The sequence below is a fragment of the Phyllostomus discolor genome, chromosome 6 (assembly GCF_004126475.2).
Source record: "Phyllostomus discolor isolate MPI-MPIP mPhyDis1 chromosome 6, mPhyDis1.pri.v3, whole genome shotgun sequence".
Taxonomy (NCBI): domain Eukaryota; kingdom Metazoa; phylum Chordata; class Mammalia; order Chiroptera; family Phyllostomidae; genus Phyllostomus; species Phyllostomus discolor.
This window is the reverse complement of record NC_040908.2, coordinates 40,038,234-40,056,723: the sequence shown is the minus strand read 5'-3', so window position 1 is coordinate 40,056,723 and position 18,490 is coordinate 40,038,234. Positions and strand designations below refer to the sequence as shown.

General features: G+C 34.4%; 1 protein-coding gene across 7 annotated transcripts in view; it reads right to left on the bottom strand.

Moving 5' to 3' along the window:
- Positions 1-235: 235 nt before the first annotated feature.
- Positions 236-18,490, bottom strand: part of PAPOLG (poly(A) polymerase gamma) — a 35,199-nt gene continuing 16,944 nt past the window's right edge. For 2 of the 7 annotated variants that reach the window (XM_028514276.2, XM_036028005.1), the window contains 14 exons: positions 16,326-16,464; positions 15,424-15,496; positions 14,557-14,677; positions 14,113-14,197; positions 13,646-13,699; positions 11,831-11,950; positions 11,298-11,407; positions 8,583-8,704; positions 8,184-8,359; positions 7,702-7,793; positions 7,401-7,621; positions 6,601-6,666; positions 6,367-6,423; positions 236-4,357 (listed from right to left, as the gene is read on the bottom strand). In XM_028514276.2, coding sequence (XP_028370077.1) covers positions 4,259-4,357; positions 6,367-6,423; positions 6,601-6,666; positions 7,401-7,621; positions 7,702-7,793; positions 8,184-8,359; positions 8,583-8,704; positions 11,298-11,407; positions 11,831-11,950; positions 13,646-13,699; positions 14,113-14,197; positions 14,557-14,677; positions 15,424-15,496; positions 16,326-16,464 — 1,535 coding nt within the window. In that variant the 3' untranslated portion in view covers positions 236-4,258. The remainder of the gene's footprint in view (positions 4,358-6,366; positions 6,424-6,600; positions 6,667-7,400; positions 7,622-7,701; positions 7,794-8,183; positions 8,360-8,582; positions 8,705-11,297; positions 11,408-11,830; positions 11,951-13,645; positions 13,700-14,112; positions 14,198-14,556; positions 14,678-15,423; positions 15,497-16,325; positions 16,465-18,490) is intronic. The other 5 variants (XM_036028003.1, XM_028514277.2, XM_028514278.2 and 2 more) reach the window with 5 other exon arrangements.

The window sequence follows — 18,490 nt, the reverse complement described above, 5'->3', positions numbered from 1 at the left end:
TCTGCCCTTAATACATGAGGCAGATGTTATTGTGTAATTGCTTGCTAACAAATGTTTAATAAGCGGCTCTTGTGAGACAAACTGAGCATGAGTTTCACTTTCAGATTAACCTGTCCAAAACACACTGAGTGGTAAAAACTAGATTAGCTGTAAGTTTGAAAAATAAGATGTCTTACTTGAAAATTAAGATGTACCCTTAAGTTACTTCCAAATAATATCAATCATCAACACCTAGTTATCAAAGCAAGTTTATTTGATTACTTATTCCAGACAAATAATGAGGCTCATGTGTACAACTAAGAAATAACACAATCCAAATAAAAGGCAGGGAAAATTGGTAAGAACTACACAAATAGCTACCTAGAAAGATAAAGCAGCTGCATTCATTTGACATAACACTGTGGAGTGAGGGACGTAGCACCATTTACCTCAAAGATATCCTAAGTACTTTATAAGGTAATTATGTGGGTCTTTGCTAAAATGTAGCAATAGCTTAAGAATTATACTAATTTAAATATAAAATTGTATCAGAAAAATTATTTCAGAAAAAATAGGGAATTTGGGAAGGATCTGACCTTGTACAATTCTTTTGAAAAAATCCTAAGGAAATACGTAGTTACCAGTATTGAAGCTGGTTTTCTTCCATCCTTTGCACTATTTATCATTATCATTATGACCTAAATTCTAAGCTTTGGAAGATTTAATAGGTAGTTATTTATTTAAATGCACGCACTTTTATTTATAAAAAATATTTTTTAAACTAAAGTTCTATTTACTGGTCTGTTCAATATGTTCTAGTCTGAACCACAAATGTGGAGGAACAAGAAAACTTGAATGATATGGAAATCAAACATTTAGGATTTTTAATGATTAACTGTACTTTTTACCATTTCTAATGTTTATTCTAAGCTATTCCACTCTGATCAATCTTAGGTTGAAATTTGCTGCACTGAAGTCTGACCTTGTAGATGAATCTAAATTAACATGAGGACATTTATAAATCCAATAGGAACCATTCTTCTAAATACTGAAGACACTTCACCTGAAATATATAAAGAAACTCGGGAGAGAAATTTGGTGTTCCAGCATCCTCTGTCAGCCCACTTTACTAGTTAAGAGCAACAGGACATTTTCGGAACTATACCACAGAAAAATGTTATGGAAAACAATTCCCAAGGGTCTGGGATTATTCAATTCTGTACAGCTGTGGTTCCTAACCATCAGCCCCAGCCCCCCTTTTTAGGTCAGGAACCACTTTGAGAAGGTGATGAAAGTGATGAATTTCTCCCCCCACCTAGAAAAATGAATATAAATAAAAACTCTTCATTTGCAAAGGACTCCCCAGGGTCCATGACACCAAAGTTAGGAATTCTGAGTTCAAAGCTGTGAGACAGTGGAAAACAAGATTAGCCCATTTCAACATTGCCCATCTTCACCTATAACTACTTCCATAGTAAGGATTTTAATGTTACTAAAATTGCTGCCTTAAGACAAAGTTATTCTTATTCTAAGCACCAACTAGGCTTTTAAAATTCATTCTCTTGCCCTGATTTTATAAAGTTTAAGCCACAAACTCTCTCTCAAATTGTCCCTAAAGGTACTAGCAGATAATTGTTTTCCTTTGACATAAACTATTTTTCAAAGCCAGTCTCTGAAAAATAAGCAGATTAAAATTTAATACCCTTGTGAAAATGAACATGTGTCTACATAATGAAGAACAGATTATTTGACTTTAAAAAATGTATTTCTAGGTAGAGTTTCACACTTGATATCAAACACATCTACTTAGTCCCTCATAACGTAACACCCCCTACCAACCTCCTATCATACTCTCCTTTACTTACTTGGAATTAGTACAATGGAGGTCTCCTACAATAGTAGCAAATCTAGTGAACATTCTACCTGCTGTTTAGAATTTAAAAAAACTTCATTTCTGACCAAATGCACCATCTTAAAAACATCTCATCAACTCCCCAGTTACCAAACAGGCTGAAGAATGCTATCTTTGGGAGGTCCAACTTGAACCGCTGACTATGTCTTAACCCCATGTTGAATGGACTCTTAAAAAACAAGAGAAATGACTATATTATGGTACAAAGGTTAGGCCTGTTGCTTTCTTACTGAAGAAAAGCTCCACTATTCACTCCAAAGAATCTGTTTATATAATACAGGTAAGCATGGATATATAGGGGAGTCTTAAAGAGACTCTGAAGACTGATAATAGAGGGGGTAATGGGTAGACGTTAAATACAGAAATGCAAACACCTTGCATAAAAATTAATCAAATCCCTTACTACAGAATTTTCAAAGTTTGAAGTCAATTGACAATTATTTTGTCCTTTCAAAATGATTCACTTTTGCTCAAATAGAGTATTTGTGGAACAAATCTCAAAATGTTTGAATAAAGGAAAAGGTTCAGCTATGAGAACAGATTTGCCAAGGAAGCTACAACTTGGTTGTGGGATTTCATTCTTGTCTTTTGCTATATAAAAAGTGAATAATGGGACCATCATTACTTTTTCCTTGCTCTTCTGTACTTCTAAGAAATTTTTCTTTGTACAAGTTAAATACTCTAATTTTCATTTGAGACCTACAGATCAGGGGAACAGGAGTAGGAGGAGAAGGATACTGTTTTCTCACAGTCAGAATTCAAGTATTTCAATCAATGGTAAAGGGCTCACAAGAGAAAATGGACTGCTATTACTTCACTGGCTAAAAGGTATCCCATAAGTCCTATAAAATACACAACCAAGTGTTTTCCCTGCACTATTCAAATGTACCATTTTGTGTTTTTCCTACCAGATCTACTAAATGCTGAGTGAAAGCTGAAGAAGATAATATACACCAGCATTCCTGACTGTGTAATCTATACATTTTCATTTTAAGAATAATTCAAGCATAATCCATATTTAAAAAATTAGACTAAAGAGAGACATAAAGGTTTTAAAGTTTTCTCTTTGAAAAGATGGTATCTTACAGTACATACAAAAATACTCTGAAAATACATAAGACTTCATTTACAAAACACTGAATCAACATATTACAAGAATTACATGGTTATGATCTTAATAAACTGAGCATGCATTCATGAAACTTAAAAAATATTACGAAATGCATTGAAAAAAGCAGTGTAAAAAAAGACAACTCATATAGTTAAATAAAAATTACAAAGGTCCTGAGCCAATTACTGGTTGGTAACAATGTCATTCAAAAATGCCTTTAGGTTTCAACAAATTCCACTGCTTATTTCTGCATGCCTAGTCCATGAAGAAAATGTCTGAAGTTGTGGGGTAAAGTAATGGTCAGGAATTACCATGCCAATTTAATTTTACACCTCAAAAATACAAGTTTGCCATTGTTAAAGGTATCTTATTGTTGAGGCTGGAATGAGTTGCTTCTTGGTAAAAAATACCTGTCAGCTAACAAGAATGGCATGAGATAGGATATGTAACAATTTCACCACTCATATACTGACTTGTAGTATCCTGATTCTATTTTGATTCTTAATCAAGATGTATTTTGAAGGCCTCCATGGGAGGCAAAAGATAAAGAGAATTTATGGTGCCCAACTCTGATGTAATCACTAGACTAATCCTCCCTGGTAACTATGGAACATTTGGACAGAAAGGCACAAAAAAGATTTAAATATTCCATGTGCCAATCTGGAAAAAATAATTTAAATCAACAGAACAGACAATAAGTACATCTACACAAATGAGGAAAGCAGAAAAGATACCTCACATTCATTTATCTCAGGTTTCACAAAGTGGCTTCAATGCTAAAGTAATGTGTTAACATTTGTAAAATTACAAGACAATTTTTTTTTTGTTTTCAACCTTTTCAATTCTATACAATGATTACAACATAAGACCAAAAAAAAAAAAAAAAAAAAAGAAAAAAAAAAAAGGGAGTTCAGGACTTGTTTTATCAATGTCCAAAGAGCCAAGAACTGGTTCCCATTATTGAGAAACAAGCATCAAAAGTTAAGGCAGTGAAACCTCCAACACAAAGCCATAATATTGTAGATGACAATTTGACAGCAGGTGATCCTCAGAGAAGTGTATGTAGCAATCAATGAGAGGATGCTACAGCATCTGCAGGTCAAAGTGTGAGAGTTCAAAAACCACTTCAAGGTTGCTAGGCCGATGACTGTAACTTTCACCTTATTTTATGTATGACAGCCACTTCTATTTTTAAAACAGTGGCTGCATCTTGTCACTAATGATTGCATATTCACCTAAGTAAGGAGGCACTGCTTTTACCGATTAAGGGTCAGTCGAATGGAATTTTTGATGACACGAATGTTATTTGCTGGAACTGGAGATGATGAATCTGGTAGTTCTTTACTGGGCAGTCTCTATTAGAAAGAAATAAAAACAAAGGAAAAGCAAAAATAAGGCCCAAATAGTAAGTCATAAAACTGAGTTTTTCATTTTTCCAAATCCCTTAAGCTCCTAATACTCAAGTTGTGTGAATATTTTCTCCCAATGTTCATAGGTATTTTTCGATTTGGAGGACTTTACAATCAGAGGTGAAAAGCAGTGGGATAGGAAAAGGGTGGAAATGTGAGGAGTGTGATGTATAGGAAAGAGGACTTTGTTAAATCAATCACTACTTCTGGACTGAGAAATACACACAGACCACAGTCCTCCTCAAAGTCAGGCAATGGTGAACATAAATAGGAAGAGCTTGGTCACTAAACAGGAAACTACTGGAGTGTGAGGTGTAAAATGAGCGTGTTACAGAGGAAACTTTGATATGTAATTACATCCCTCAATTAGTTTTCTGTAATATCTTCATGAAGGACACTGTGAGATGCTTAAGTTTTCAGGAAAACTGACTTTGTGGTCAGGAAAGGTAATTTCAGTGATGGTGAAATTCAGGGGCATCTATATGAGAGCTTTACAATAATATTCTCAAGATTATTGTATCATGAAGGCAAAGTCTAAAAAACTGAGAAACAAAGACACCTAAAACATAGACACTTGTGTGATGGAAAGAGTGGGTTAGCTTCTTGTCAAGAGATGAATGCAAGAGTTAATTCTTCTTGTATGTTATCTTGGCTAAACAAGTATCTATATGATATCCACATCCACTCAAAATTACATAAAAAAATGTCAGCCCTGGCTGGTGTGGCTCACTGCACTGAGTGCCAGCCTATGAACCAAAGGGTCGCCCCGTTTGATTCCCAGTCAGGGGACATGCCTGGGTTGTGGGCCAGGGCCCCAGTTGAGGGTATGCTAGAGGCAACCACACACTGATGTTTCTCTCCCTCTCTTCCCCCCTCTCTAAAAATAAATAAATGAAATCTTTTAAAAAATAACATAAAAAATTTCAAACATATAAAAATAGAAAATAGTAAAATGAAGACATCACAATCAAGACTCAGACATTTAGATTTTGCCACATTTGTGTGGTTTATACTACCCTTACTCTTTACACATGTAATATTTTAAGCAAAACCCAGACATCCCATTTCATGCTTTCATCCTTTAATATCCATTTTAAAGCTTTTTTGTCCATTACCATGCCCATATTTTAATTATATATAATCCTATTTTTTATGTCTTATGTTAAAAGAAATTTTACATATTTAACAACTAATAGAAAATATGAGGACACTTTCTATTTTGCTTTAGAATGAACAATATATTCTGGGGAATCTGCCAGGGTGACAGTTGATGGTGATGAGAAGCACTTTATTCTTTAAGGGGGGAGGGCCTAAAATAAGCCATTTTGTTCTTTGTTCACTATAAACTCTCAGAGAAGGGCTTTCTCTGATTTATACAAAACTGACTTTTGAGGACCTGCTTATCAGTTTACTGTGCTTAATAATACATTATTAGATTCAATGGTAATTCTTTGAAAAATAAATTTTTAAATTGAAGTTTAGAGGCTCTTTAGTTTACGTTTTAAGGTACTTAGTATGTACACTGGTACATTTGGTTCCTTCAAAAATATTAATGAATATGGTTCCTAACTATCGAACCTAAATTTTGATAGTAAGCAGGAGTACACAACAAAAGATATATTATCGAGTGTTGGCAAGAAATTACACTAATGGGCACCAAACTGCTTCTTTAAAGATGAATATAAAACAAAAGTTGAACACAATCTGAATAAAACATGAAGTCTTAAACTATTCCGTCTTTTCTAGACTTTTGAGGCACACAGTATCATACTCTTTGTACCTTGTTTGCTATTTCCATTTCTAATTCTCAACTACACTGCTGGTCTTTGGGGACAGATACAAAATCTTACTACCCTGTTCCTTCACCCAATGATAGGCTCTTAATAAGCTTTTTGTCTCTGTACATTAGTTATGCATTTTAACCTATGTGTATTACCTATGGATAAGACCGTTACCTTTTTGCGTGATGTATCAATAGTTGGAATAGGCATACATTCTCCCCCAATGGCATCCTGAAAACAGAAGAGTTATATATAAGGGTAAAAAGTTTCTCTCCTATATGCAAATGCTTATTTCTAAAGGAAATAAAACTTGACAGATCTGATCTGATCCACTTTCAAACATATTACTTTTCCTGATACATGATTCATTAAAATTAGTATTTTGAAGCACACTATTAATATATTTACCACTGATTTTCTTTTTCTGTTTTCAGCAGCACGCGATTCCTTAAACTTTGATTCAAGTCGAATAAACTAAAATATAAACATTAAAATGATTGCTATTATTACCTACAAAAAAACCACGAAATCTATATAAACTGAGAAACTAGTTAGTGATTAGGCTATCATCAAATCTACTTACAGAGGGAGGGGGTGGGGGGTACTAGAAGAGATTAGCCAAAGAATATACAGGCATATATACATAGCCTATGGACACAGACAACAATGTAGTAAAGGCAGGGGTGGGGACATGGGGGGGAATGAGGGACACCTGTAATGGTATAAAAAAAAATAGAAAAAGAAAAAACTATTTACAAACATGGGTTGATTACAGAAGAGAATTTATATTAGATTGATTAGATATTAGATTTATATTAGTCAAATGACTACCCTTAATTTCTACAGTTTGAGTGTCTTTTGGTTAAGACAACTCAGTTTATAATAAAATAGTTTTACCACCCTCTACTGGAGGAAGAGGAGATAAACATAACACAATAAATATGATTGTTTGGTTACCAATAATGACTTCTGTGTAAGTGAAGGAGAAACTTGTATTTCATTCACGTTTTCAGACACATTAATAATTTGAATTTAGGATGAACAATTAGAATTGTTCCTTTAGGGTGAGGGTAAATATTCTTTTTAAACAATCAAATCCTAATTGAACACTAAGATAGCTATGGAGAATTGTGAGTTTCGTTAGTACTTTTTAAAAGTTAACTTTTAAAAACTCAACTACTGAATCACAACAAAAGTTGTAACTTTACCTTTTCTATATCTTTCAACCTCTTTGAAGACCCATCTATAGGTGGGGAATGGGATCTCTTGGGTGCAACACTCTTAGCTATATTTGACATTCCATTTAAATGTGGTTGTCCCTGGACAGGGTTGTGGGGTGTTGTGATCCTAGGAATAACATTTCGTCCTACTACGGTAGGAATGGTGCACACAGTGGGTGGTGATACAGCTTTTACTACAGAGTCAACTTCTGAAAAGGAAAAAGGAAAGACTTTAGTAATTAAATGTATATGTAGTAGAATCAGTACTAACAAAAAAGGGGATACCTACTTGCACCAATGACTGGAATAGATAGTCCTTGAGCTGGCGGAACACTCAGTGGCTTTTCCACAGTTACAGCAGCAGGCTCGGCGTTATTCCTACTAAAAGTGTTAATTTATAATTATTACATGACTATAATTTTACTTATTTAAAACACTTTTAACAGTTAGGATTGCTTCTTTCAAGCATTCCTACTTTACTATTTCATTGAAAAAAGAGAAAAGGGGAGAAAAGGGCAGAGGACCCAGTGAGATTTAAGAGAAAAAATTAAATAGAAAACGTGCATTTCTGTGCACTAATCTAATTCTACATATTCATAAACCTATACCATGTCCTGAAGGATTACCAAAAATAGTTCAGTATTTCTAAACTGACTAGCAACTGGTAAAATAAAATAATTTAACAATTACAAAAGGTATTTAGCAAGGTACAGAAAAGTGTATAGTATCCTTAAATAAAGAAGACTGAAAGGAGAATTTTGAATCACAGACCTTTCTGTTTCTCCTGAAGGAGAAATATCAGGCTTAGAAGGTTTGTTTGTAGATACTGGGGAATTGAAAGGTGTTCCATTATCAGTGTCTCTAGAGCTATCCAAACAGTTGCCATCCAGAGATGATCTTTTGGACTGAGGTCCACTTGAACTTCGACTGACATCAGAAAGACTCTGATGAAAAGGGGAAAGCTTTTAGGATTTCAAAAAGCAAATGAGAACAATGACTTTTCAATTCTGAAGTACATATAAAGTAAATTATCTTTTGTGATTAATGAAGGTGAGCTTATGGTCTTAAATTGTCTGCACTGCCCCTCTTTCTTCTCAATAAGTTTGGGAGCTGGAAGAATGTAAATTTGGTCACAAGAACCATATTGGAAAGTTAAGATTATATACTCACCTTTTTCTTTTTTTGAAGAATCTCTGCTGGAAGATAGTGATGAAGTTGTTTTTTTTTAACATGAGTTGCTTCAATTTTCATTCCCTCCTTTAGCATGTTTATATTGTTTGCCTGTCTGTACACTGTAACAATGTCAATATGTTAAATGGAAACTTCTTTCTGAATCAAGGGCTCCATTTTCTTTTTCTGAAATGCATACTCCCCATCACTACACAAACACATACATCCCTCTTACAGAACAAATTATTTCTAAAACATTTTCACCAGGTCACAGTACTATGTTCAATTTCCAATTTGCATGCATCATGTCACAGTACTATTTTCAATTTCTCATGTCCAATTTCTAACACTTTCCTATAATATCATGAACGATATAAATGTGTAAAAAAAAGTTTTATCCAAATCTTGTTTTCTGCTATTTCCCAAAAGAAAATCTCTTCTCATAATGATCTGCCCACATCTAAGCTTATCTTTATACCAAATATCCCAAGATGCAATTCAAATTCTCTCCCTCCATGAACTTCTTTTACTGCACCAGTCACAGAATGTCAGATATTGGAAACCATCTAGAAGGACAACCTTATTGTACAAGAGGGGAAAGGAGGCTCAACAGCCCTGGACACCTTTGCCAGGACTGGAATATACATATACAGCTCTGGATTTCCACCCTAGTCCTTTTCATACCTTGTAAGAAAATCAGTTATATTAACTACCATACATATTATTTATTGTATGTTAATTGTGAATATCCAATTAAATTATAAGCTTACTGAAGACTGGGGTGGAAGGTTTAGTAACTACTGTGAAATGTAAATTACTTAATCTCTTGGGGTCTCAATATCTTTACCTGGAGAACATTTAATAAATTTATAATAAACAATTTCCCAACCTCCTCTTTTTTGAAAATTGAGGTCAAATTATAATGGAAAAACTTCATGTTTTCATTCCAGATTGCTGATAAAAGAATCAGCAGGAGTGCTTATTCAACTTAAGATTCTCTGGCTCCACTCCTAGAGTGTGATTCAGTAGTACTAAGGTGATACACAGGAATCTGCACTTTCATGAGAAACGTGAGGGCTAGTTCAAAAGAATCTAGAAATCTCAGATGAGTCAAACCAAAAATATTAAGAGTATGAATGCACACTATTCTAGATTAAGTCAACTCCAGATTAAGATAAATATATTAAGATACCCCAAAAAGGTGTTTTTAGGGAGCTAAATATGAAAGACATTCTTTTCACTGATTTTAAACATTCAGCAAGCCTGTATTGACTGATATTTATTTCATGTTAAAAAGAAAAGTAAAAATCAGCCCTGGCTGGTGTAGCTCAGTGGACTAAGCACAGGCCTGTGAACCAGGGGGTCACTGGTTCCCAGTCAAGGCACATGCCTGGGTTGCAGGCCAGGTCCCCAGCCAGGGACACATGAGAGGCAACCACCCACTGATGTTTCTTTCCTTCTTTTTCTCCCTCCCTTCCCTTTCTCTCTAAAAATAAATAAATAAAATCTTAAAAACAAACAAAAAAAAAAGTAAAAATCAAGTCATTTTTATGACTGTGATTACACCTGGCTGTACACACTAAGAATTACCTGTACAGTTTCTCTAGTCTTTCTGTTTTAGCACAGACAATACACTCACACAGTGCAAAACTCAAAGGGTTCAAAAGTATTCAGCAGTCTCTTTGAATACACCTGGTTTCTTGATCCAGAAGCAACCAATTCTGCCAGTTTCTTTTTTTTTTAAACTATTCATCCTTTCAGAAACACATGAGGTATGTCTGGAAAAAGTCCAGCCATTGTTAATATAACAAGAACAGTTTGTGTGACAAGGATATAACCTGGCAGTCAACAAGAGTGGACTGGAATGTGCATGCATGAACAATGAATGATGACTTCACTGTACCAGTCAGTGGGGGTGGTAGACACCATTGAGTAAAGATATGTACTGTGTGGCTGTTGCATTCAAAATGAGAAATAGCCCAATGAATCTGCATCACATTTTTCATTAACCTTAAACATTCCTCAGTGGAAACTATTCAAATGATTCAGAAGGGTGCAGCTATGGGTAACTGGTGATTGGCAGCTTCATCACAACTCATGCATCATGTCTTGTGCAGAGTTTTTGGTGAAACATAAAATCACTCAACTGAACTCAACTGATTCAGTTCCCCTACAGCCCAGATTTGGTACCCTATAACTTGTTTTTTCCAAAAACTAAAATCACCTTTGAAAGGGATGGGATTTCAGACCATCAATAAGATTTGGGAAAATATTATGGGACAGCTAATGGCGACCAGGAGAACTGTGTGATAGCCTATGGTTCATACTTTAAAGGGGATTGAGGTATCACTGTCCTATGTACAATGTTTCCTGTATCTTGTGTCTTCTTTAATAATGTCTCTATTTTTCATCTTACATGGCTGGATACCTTCTGTACAGACCTCGTATTCTATTTATAAGCAAACATGCATATATTTTTTATTTATGTAAATAGGAGAGCACTATATGCACTGCTCTGCAATTTTTCCCCTAAATATGTTATAGAAATTGTTTCATCATGCTTTTAATAGCAGCATAGATTTTCATAATATGGATGTACCATATTCACTTAACCAATTGTAGAACTTTAAAAATACAGCCAGACAGATCGTAGGCAGATAATACTGCATTACAGCCAAGGTTGGGGACCATAGCTCTATGATGACAAGGTCTTACCTGTATCAGTAAATGACTGTATGTCATATGTCAAGTCTATGTTAACACTTTCTGCATTTTCTACTCTTCGAAAAATTATTCCGAGGAACCACATCGATACGTAATTATTGCTATAAAATAAAATTTAAGAATTTCCATTAATTTTTTACAATTTTACAGATGTTATTTGGTAATTAAAATTTGGTCTTTATGGAAGCATAAATACAAATTTCAATGGTTTGGCCAAATTCTTAAAACTGACACCAAGAACACTGGTAAGTTATACTGTGTTGTTATAAAGAGAATTAAATGGTTTTGAAAATGACTTACTGAATATATACTTAAAGATGCTCCAAATACCCTAATGGAGTTTTTGCTGGGGTCTGTGGGCTACCAACATAGCATGTACTTTGTTTTAATGCGTGACTACTCAAATACATAATGTATCACTCCCCATCAATGCCTGTTAAACAAGTCTCACAACTGATCTTGAACAATGCATATGTCAAATAACATTATTTAAAAAATATAATATTAGAAAGTAATTAACTCACTCTTTATAATGTTCCTTATTTCCTGGGAATGACTGGGGATTTACATGGGCAAGAGTAATAAATTCATTTCGTTCCAAGTTTCCAACAAGTACACGGATTTTAGATTCTACCAATCCAACCCTAAAATAAAATAGACAAGACTTTTCTATATTAAATTTGGAAGCTATATCCAAGTAAAACAAACAGCATATCAGGTATGATGCTTTACATATTCATTAAAAAAATCCAGTCCAATATATTTAGTAACTCTTTAAAATACCATTCCAGTAAATAACTAGTTAGTGAATCTCCCCTTTTTGAAAAAGAACTGGCCTATTTAATGCATCCCTGATCTAAAATAGTTGCATGTAAAGACCATAAAATAGTCATAATTTGAACATGGTTCATCTGTCTCTAAATCTTCCACCTTCAAATTTTATGTTTAAACCTTAAGGCTAAGATATGTTTAAATAATGTGACTCCAAAACCTAATAACTGGCATTCAATTTATGAAATACACATGCTCTTATTTTCACAAAATGATAAAAGATACTGCATTTAAAAAGTCACTAAAATCAGATCATATACTACTAAAATATCAAAAATTTCATCAGACTTCTGCAACTTTTCCATCTGACTTAAGAAATGTGACTGTCAGCTATCATACTAATGATTTTATGAATTAGAATAACTACAAGAACATTTTTACATTTTTTAAACACTAGTAAAAGCTTATACATTTTAACTGTGTGTGCTTCAACAGCAGATATACAAAACACTGAATTATTCCTCAGAGGAATCTAAATGAGAGACTGGCAAACTTGCTGGTTAAGGGCCAGATAATAAATGTTTTAGGCTCTGTGGGCCATTGTTTCTGTTGCAACTGTATGATCCTGCCTTGGAGCAGGAAAGCAGCCATAGACAATATATAAATCAGTGGGTGTGACTATGTTTCAATAAAACTGTATTTATAAAAAGAGATAGCAGGCTGGATTTGGCCCAGACTATAGTTTCCTGACCCCTGATCCAGACAAATAAAAAACTCTGTTTTAATGAAAGGTTTCTTTTCAGGGTCCCTTTAATTATCAATGAAATAAGCATTAAACCCTTGAAACAAAAGACAATATTGTTCTGTTCTCCTTTTCCAGCAGTCAGACTTGAGGAAAGCACAATCTTCTCTGGTGGCCTAACAGCCTCTGCCTGATGGAGCTATGGATGTCAATACACTAGAGGGAACAGAAATATATTTACATGCACTAGAAAGAATGCACTGCTCCTTGACCAAAATATCTCCTCTGTTGACAGAAACTTAAAATTCTGAAAACTTTCATGCCATTATGTCCTAAATTAAAAGAATACATAAGCCCTGGCTGGTATGGCTCTGTGATTAAGCATCAGCCTGAGAACCAAAAAGTTGCCTGTTCAATTATCTGCCAGGGCACATGCCTGAGTTGTGGGTCAGGTCCCCAATTGGGGGAGTGTGCAAAAGGCAACCAATCAACTGATGATTCTCCATCACAGTGATGTATCTTCTCTCCCCTCTAAAAATGAATAAATAGGATGACAAAAAGGCATCATTAAGAAAATAGATTGCTGGAAAAAACAACTGACTTTGAGAAGTGACAAAAGGCTAAGATCTGTTCACATATTATCTTGTGTCACTTTTGATTCTGAAACATTGATGGCATTTCTTGATGCTCCATGGTCATGTACAACAGTCATCAATAAGACATATTAACTTTGAAAATAGAGAAAATGTTTTATAAATGAAAGGTAAAGCACCATATAAATGTTATTACCATATAGTAGGTCGAGAACTTGAAATATAAGTCTTACCACTCCAGATGGTTTTCTTCTGTTGATGCACTGGCAGTCAATACTATATAATGTCTATGAAGAATTTTCGGAAACAATCAGGGAAAAAAAGCCATCAATATTGTTTGTATCTGCTTTTCTATCATTAATTTTTCCTTTTCTCTCTCAATGAACAAAAGCACTAATGAAGCCACATAGTTTATAAAAATCAAAACATTCTCTGATTTTTACAAAATTAATTCCAGATCCCACAATTAAAAAATTATTCACTAAAAAACCCCCCAAAAACCATTACTAACAGTGGGGCATTTACTACTATAATATAGACACTATCTCATCACATAGGATTTCTGTTAACCTATTCTCTACCTTATTAGAAATATAAGTGACAACTCTCACCTATCATATAGTAACTTTCTAAGTTTAATATTCTTTACACACACACACACACACACACACACACACACAAAATGAAAAATTTGAAATACCTGTACTTTTGAAAAAAATTTGGTGGCTCAAGTAGTTTGGACCAATCTGATTTCCCTTGAAGAATTTCACCTGTGACTGCGAGACCTAAGTTTAAAATGGGAGACAGACAGACAGACTGATTTTGAACACTGATCATATTATTAGCTCCTGTATTACTGTATTATCCTACCCCCAAACCTTTTACCCCACCAAATTCTTGGGTAAAAGAAATATACATTTATTATGTTCTTTTTAAGAACACAAATACCAATTTCAACCAGCTTGGGCTGGCTCCATTTTTGGCCTTAATATTATCATATATTCTGGAAAACCAACTACTGAAAAAATACACACACATTTGAAAGAATTTTAAGAAATAACAGGCATAACTGCAATATAGAATTACACTGCTGTCAACCAAAAAGAGGGGAATATGTAAAGGGCAACAGAACCAACAGGTTTACCTTGTTTAAATTCTTCTACCATTACTGTTCGAGTTGATGTGGACACATTATATGTAGAATTCTGTTGTGGGTAGGCAGGGGTGATTATGGGCATGAGATGATACCTATCTGATGGATTTACCTGTGAAATTAGAAACAAAATAACTGATCTATTCTCCTGCTTCATTTCCCCAAAAGTCCGAAGAATATGACATATAAATTTGATACTACCTTTCCCCATTTCTAAGAAGTATATTTCCATTCCCCAACTACATTTATTTCTGAAGTCAGATGTGACTGACAGTCAAAGAAAACTGCAGAAGTTAATTTTTCCCCTGAAAAGCTGTTGAACTGATGGTACATCTTATAAACAATGGTCTTTTAGAACAAGGATATAGTATCATAGCTGCAAAAAGGTCCAATGGTTCTCAATACTCTTTCTGCATCTACTGAATGGACAACTTCCCCTATGTTACTCAGAGAAATGAGCACTTACTCTAAAAGCAAATTAAAATGCAAGGCAAGTGAGAGTTATGCTAGCTAGGAATAATGAAATCTGCTTTAAATTGCAATGCAAAGTAAATCTTTTATAAACTTTAGTACTTTATTATTAGAAACTATTTGTAAGACAGTTTTGAACAATGGATTATGACATTTTGGTTGCGACACCCACTCATCTAGTTTTATATGGGTGATTTTTAATGACATAACATTTGGATTATCATTGGAGAAACACATCATCTGCACCAAAAAAAAACAAAGCACAGGCAGGAAAGGACTACAGTTAGATAGAAGATGAGCACACAAGAGGAATTATCATTAGACTATAATTTAGAGAATCATCCTTTTCATAAAAGATTTAATGAAACTTTATAATGCGTCACATACCCGAGGATCCCAAACAGGCAAATTCAAATTGCTTTCTTCTGGTTGCTTTAGCAGCACAGGATTTGGCCATTCCCTAACATGAATAAGAAAATTAACTCACATAGGACCTCACTTCAGCAACTACACAAAATGTTAAAATCATTAGGCTTTGTTCCAAATTTCAAACAGCAAATGTCTGAGGTATTTGCTATTTAAAAAAATGGGAAAGGGAAGAAAGTAACAAAGATAAAGGCTGCTTATTTTAAAGCAGTATTCTTTCTCTCAAAGGGCAAATATTGCTTTGCCAATTAGCTGCATCTAATTCAAGTCTGAATTTTTCCCATCCTTTTCATTTACTTTCATGGATTTACTCTGATAATAACAGCAACAACTAAGATTTACTGAAAATACTCCTAAAAAATCCATGCAGTAGATATGATTATCATCTCCATTTTACGTATGAGATCTTAAACCACCTCAGCATAGCTACTAATTGGCTAGTATTGTGACCATTTATAGACTGCCAGAAAGTGCCATCTGGTGTCATCATTGCCTCAAATTTGATACTTAGAATTTTTTTAAAGATTGATTATTTATTTATTTATTTATTTATTTTATTTTTAGAGAGAAGGGAAGGGAGGGAGAGAGAGCAGGCAACATCTATCAGTTGCCTCTTGCATGCCTCCAAATGGGGACCTGGCCCTCAACCCAGGCATGTGCTCTGACTGGGAATTGAATTTGTGACCTTTTGGTTTGCAGGTTAACACTCAATCCACTGAACTACACCAACCAGGGCTTAAACTTCTAATTTAAAAAAAGAGTAAGACAACAGAAAAAGTCTATGCATAGCTTTTAAATTTCCAAACAAATTTACATGTAGGCAGAGGTTAGTAAATAGTGAAAGTATGCATATGAATACTTACCACTTAGAAAAAACTAAAAAGAACTTATGAACTAAAGTAGAAGCTGCTGCATTTGGATATAATTGGCAAGTTCTTGCAACCAGCATTGCCCAAGAGACACCACCAAGGAATCCAAGCATGTTGGAATAAATACCACGTCCTAAAAAATTAATATATGTGTTAACTATTGTTAAGATCCACTCTCCATGCCATTCAATCATAAAGAACAAGATTACTTCCTTCTTAAGACTACTGATTAGATATCCTTTCTCCTATACAAACAATACAGTCAACAAGCAGACCTTCAGGCTAGGCCCACAGTCTTATTAGAAAACCAGAAGCTGCTCACCTTACCACCCCCTCCCCTGCCACCACTCTTTTCTCCAATACAACTCCCGGTTCCCTGCCTCAGTTCTGACTGCCCAACTGGGCTCCTCCAACATAACATTGGAATCTCCCACACTTCAGTATTTATGGTTGAGAAAGAAATGAAAAGGAGGAGGCAAGATAACTGGAGGGTATAAGCAGGGAAGAATAAACATTTCATTAGTAGTCATATTCATGGGCATTTTAAAATCAAATATAAAGTTGGGGGCTATAGTATTTTGTATAATTTGGATCTTCTCCATAAAGTACAGCACACTATTGATACTACTCATTTCTTGTATAATTGTTTCTTACACCAGTCTATAAAAATGCATTACCATGTTTTATAAAATCTAAGATCCTTTCAATTACAAAATATAGCATGATTTTATATCCCATTAACCAAAAGAAAAATACAAACTATCAATTTCAGATGTTAAATGTGAAAAATACGCATCCAAGAATGAACAAAACGTGGTATTTAATTTAATCTGTAGCAAAAGACAAATTGTGATATCTTTTCAATGCAAATAACTTTACCCCGACTATACAACTGAGCCAAAGGACAAATTCTGCTCACTTAAGGTCTTCTTAGATGTGCACTATCTAGTGCAATGGTAGGCACGAGTTACATATGGCTATTTTTTTTTCTTTTTTGTAACAGCTTTTACTGAGAAATCATTTACACACCATAAGATTCATCTATTTGAAGTATAAAATTCAATGGCTTTTAATTGTGCAACCATCACTACAATCAATTCTGGAACATTTTCATCATCCCTAAAAGAAACCTTTAACAGTCAGAGCCCTCTTATAACTCCCCCCAACCCCCCAAATCCTCGGCAACCTGTAATCTACTTTCTGTCTCTATAGATTTGCCTATTTTGGACATTTCATGTAACTGAAATTGTACAAATTGTGTTTTTTATGAATGGCTTCTTTCATTCGACATAATGGTTTCAATGTTCATGTATGGTGTAACATATATCAATACTTCATTCCTTTTTTATTGCCTAATAATACTTCATATTATGAATATACCACTTTTGGTTCATCTGTTTATCCATTTATGAACATAGGGTTATTCCTTTTTGACTATTATGAATAATGCTGCTATGAACACTTGTGTTTAAGTTTTTGTGTGAACATATCTTTTCGTTTCTCTTAGTGTTACTTAATTCTGAATTTAAATTAATTAAAATTAAATAAAATTTAAAAATTTCATTCCTCACTTGTATGTTTCAAGGGTAGCCATATGGTTACTGCACTGGACAGCACAGATAGGAAACATTTCCATCATCACAGGAAGTTTTATTAGAGAGCACCATTTAAGAGTATATAAAACCTGGTGCCAGAAGTACAGTACTACTGAAATAATACAAATAAGTAGTTACAAATAATACAAGTGTGCTGTGCCAGCTCAGAACTGGGCTATCAACTATGTCCTATACATACAAACTAGTGTAGTTCCTTCCAGATTTTATTAGAAGAGTATTATAATGTAAAAACAAGTTGAAACTATCACTGTGCACTCTTCATTTAATAAATTTACTAAATACCTACTATAAACTTTGCTGGTGATGGGGAGACAAAGATAAGTAAGATGGTCCTGCCCATAGACAGCTCAGACCAGAGAGGGTTGCACTCTTCAAGTCCTACCTCACTCTGACTGCCTCGCTGAAATCTAAGATGAAAGTCAGGGGCTTTTCAGTTTTTACCCAAAGGACAAGGAGGTAAAGCCACACATTATAGCACCATAACCACTGCACCTGAAAAAGAAACAGCTTCTCCAAATCTTATTGGATCTCAATCCCTCAGTA